Genomic DNA, 1979 nt, shown 5'->3' on the forward strand with positions numbered 1-1979 from the left:
GTGTGCACATGAACGTTTTTCAATGTCTGGATGTTTATTTCAATACCTACTAAAATTATTTATGTATATTATTCATAAAAATAATCATCAATCAACTTAGTAGCCATAACACAAGCTACGCTTATTTTGGGGCTCGGTGGCACTACTATACAGTAGTAGGCGCAGTGGGCAGCGACCCTGCTTTATTTGTCCGTGGGTTCGATTCCCACAACTAGAACATGTTTGTGTGATGAACATGAATGTTTTTTAGTGTCTAGGTGTTTATCTGTATATTACAAATGTTTACGTATATTATTCATAAAAATATTTTTCAGTCATCTTAGTACCCATAACACAAACTACGCTTACTTTGGGGCTAGATAGATGGTATGGATATATATGGATATATTGTCGTAGTAAATTTATTCATTTATTTAATTTTATATTTATTTTTCATATCTACAAAACCCGGAAATTAAATTAGGAATATGGTACTTTAATATTTTTATTAATGTCATGACGTTCAAACAAATGTAAGTTTTTAGCGAAGTTAAAAAAAATAATCGCAGCATCACCTAATCTCTGCGACGCTCCATAAAACGCACACTTCCTCAGGAAAACTTATCTTACGCGACACCACAAACGCTTGTCATTTTCCTGATAAGAGCGCAGGATGCGATGGCCTCCGATAGCGTTATCACTTTATTTGCCGCTAGTATTATTTCAGTCGCTATGATTAACGTAACTGTTGTCGTGGGCGCGGCGAGCAACCTCGGATATCAAGTATTAAAGAAGCTAACCAAACTGCACGGCGGCAAAATATATTTCACCGCCGAGGATGAATCTACGGGATACAAAATTCACGATGTGTTGAAAAAAACGGGGGCCAACCTTGAATATTTTAAAGTTGATGTAGCGTACACGAAGAGTATTATAAAGTTTAGACACCACATACAAGATCAGGATGAAAGAATTGAATTATTGATCAACATCACAGACTACGCTCCGACTGAGAGGCATTTGTCGCACGTGGAAAAAGTTAGAAGGACATTAAGCGTTAACTTCTATGGATACATTAATTTTGGGAAGCTTATATACCCGTTGTTAACAGACAACGCAAGAGTTGTGAATGTATCGGGGCCAGCTGGATTGTTAGCGACAATTGAAAGTGAAGCTATTAGATCAAGGATAAGTAATCCTAAGCTCACAGAAGACGAATTAGTTTCAATAGTTCAAGAGTATGAAGAAGCTGCTAGAAAGGGTATTGAAAAAACGGAAGGTTGGGGTACCAGTGTCAATGCTTTCAGCAAAGTTGCGTTAAGTGCTGTAACATTTCTGCAACACAGAGAGTGGTGCGATAAGGGAATCATTATCAACTGCGTCAATCCAGGAAACGTTACCAGTCGTGAAGACAGGAAGTCTACAAAAGTGTTTGAAGAAGGCGCCAAGGCCATATTATATTTGGCTCTGGAAGCGCCTCTGACTTTAAAAGGGAATTTTGTGTGGAGTAACTACAATGTGATAGAATGGAACGGTGACCCATTTGTAGAAGTAACTACTGTGTAGACATTTCATATTATTTATTTATTAAATTATTTTAGTGCTAAATTGGTATTTCCTCTTAATGTACAGGAAACTATTTGTATTGTAAGTTTTTGTTTGGAACATATAATGCAAGACATATTTCACAGGGTCCAACTACGAGTAGCAGTGTATTTACACAAAAGCATACTCTAATCACCAGCTTAAAGTAAAAAAGTTATTTGTATAGGTAACACTCCCGTGTCTAAGAAAGCTATCGGTCCTAGTTATCTATAACGTTACGTACAATAATGATTAAAGCCCGCCATCCCGTATTGGACGAGCGTGGTGGGTTTATGCCTACGTTGAGCTAGTTCTCTTTTTCTTATGAGGCTGACATTATATTGAATATCCGTTTTAAAGTAGTTAATAATGTTATTTATATTTTAAATAGTTATTATTTGCGACCTAAATATTTA

The 1979-nt window shown here is 36.4% G+C and overlaps 1 protein-coding gene across 1 annotated transcript; it reads left to right on the plus strand.

Moving 5' to 3' along the window:
* Positions 1-657: 657 nt before the first annotated feature.
* On the plus strand, positions 658-1587 carry LOC120624615 (carbonyl reductase [NADPH] 1-like). Its single transcript, XM_039891264.1, has one exon. It carries the CDS (start codon positions 658-660, stop codon positions 1543-1545), a length of 888 nt encoding a protein of 295 aa, XP_039747198.1. The 3' UTR covers positions 1546-1587.
* The last annotated feature ends 392 nt before the right edge of the window (positions 1588-1979 follow it).

This window comes from Pararge aegeria, chromosome 6 (genome assembly GCF_905163445.1).
Source record: "Pararge aegeria chromosome 6, ilParAegt1.1, whole genome shotgun sequence".
In the NCBI taxonomy this organism is placed as follows: Eukaryota; Metazoa; Arthropoda; class Insecta; order Lepidoptera; family Nymphalidae; genus Pararge; species Pararge aegeria.

Bases quoted from the DNA above. Each gene is read 5' to 3' on its own strand.
- LOC120624615 (XM_039891264.1), top strand. From the start codon at position 658: ATGGCCTCCGATAGCGTTATCACTTTATTTGCCGCTAGTATTATTTCA.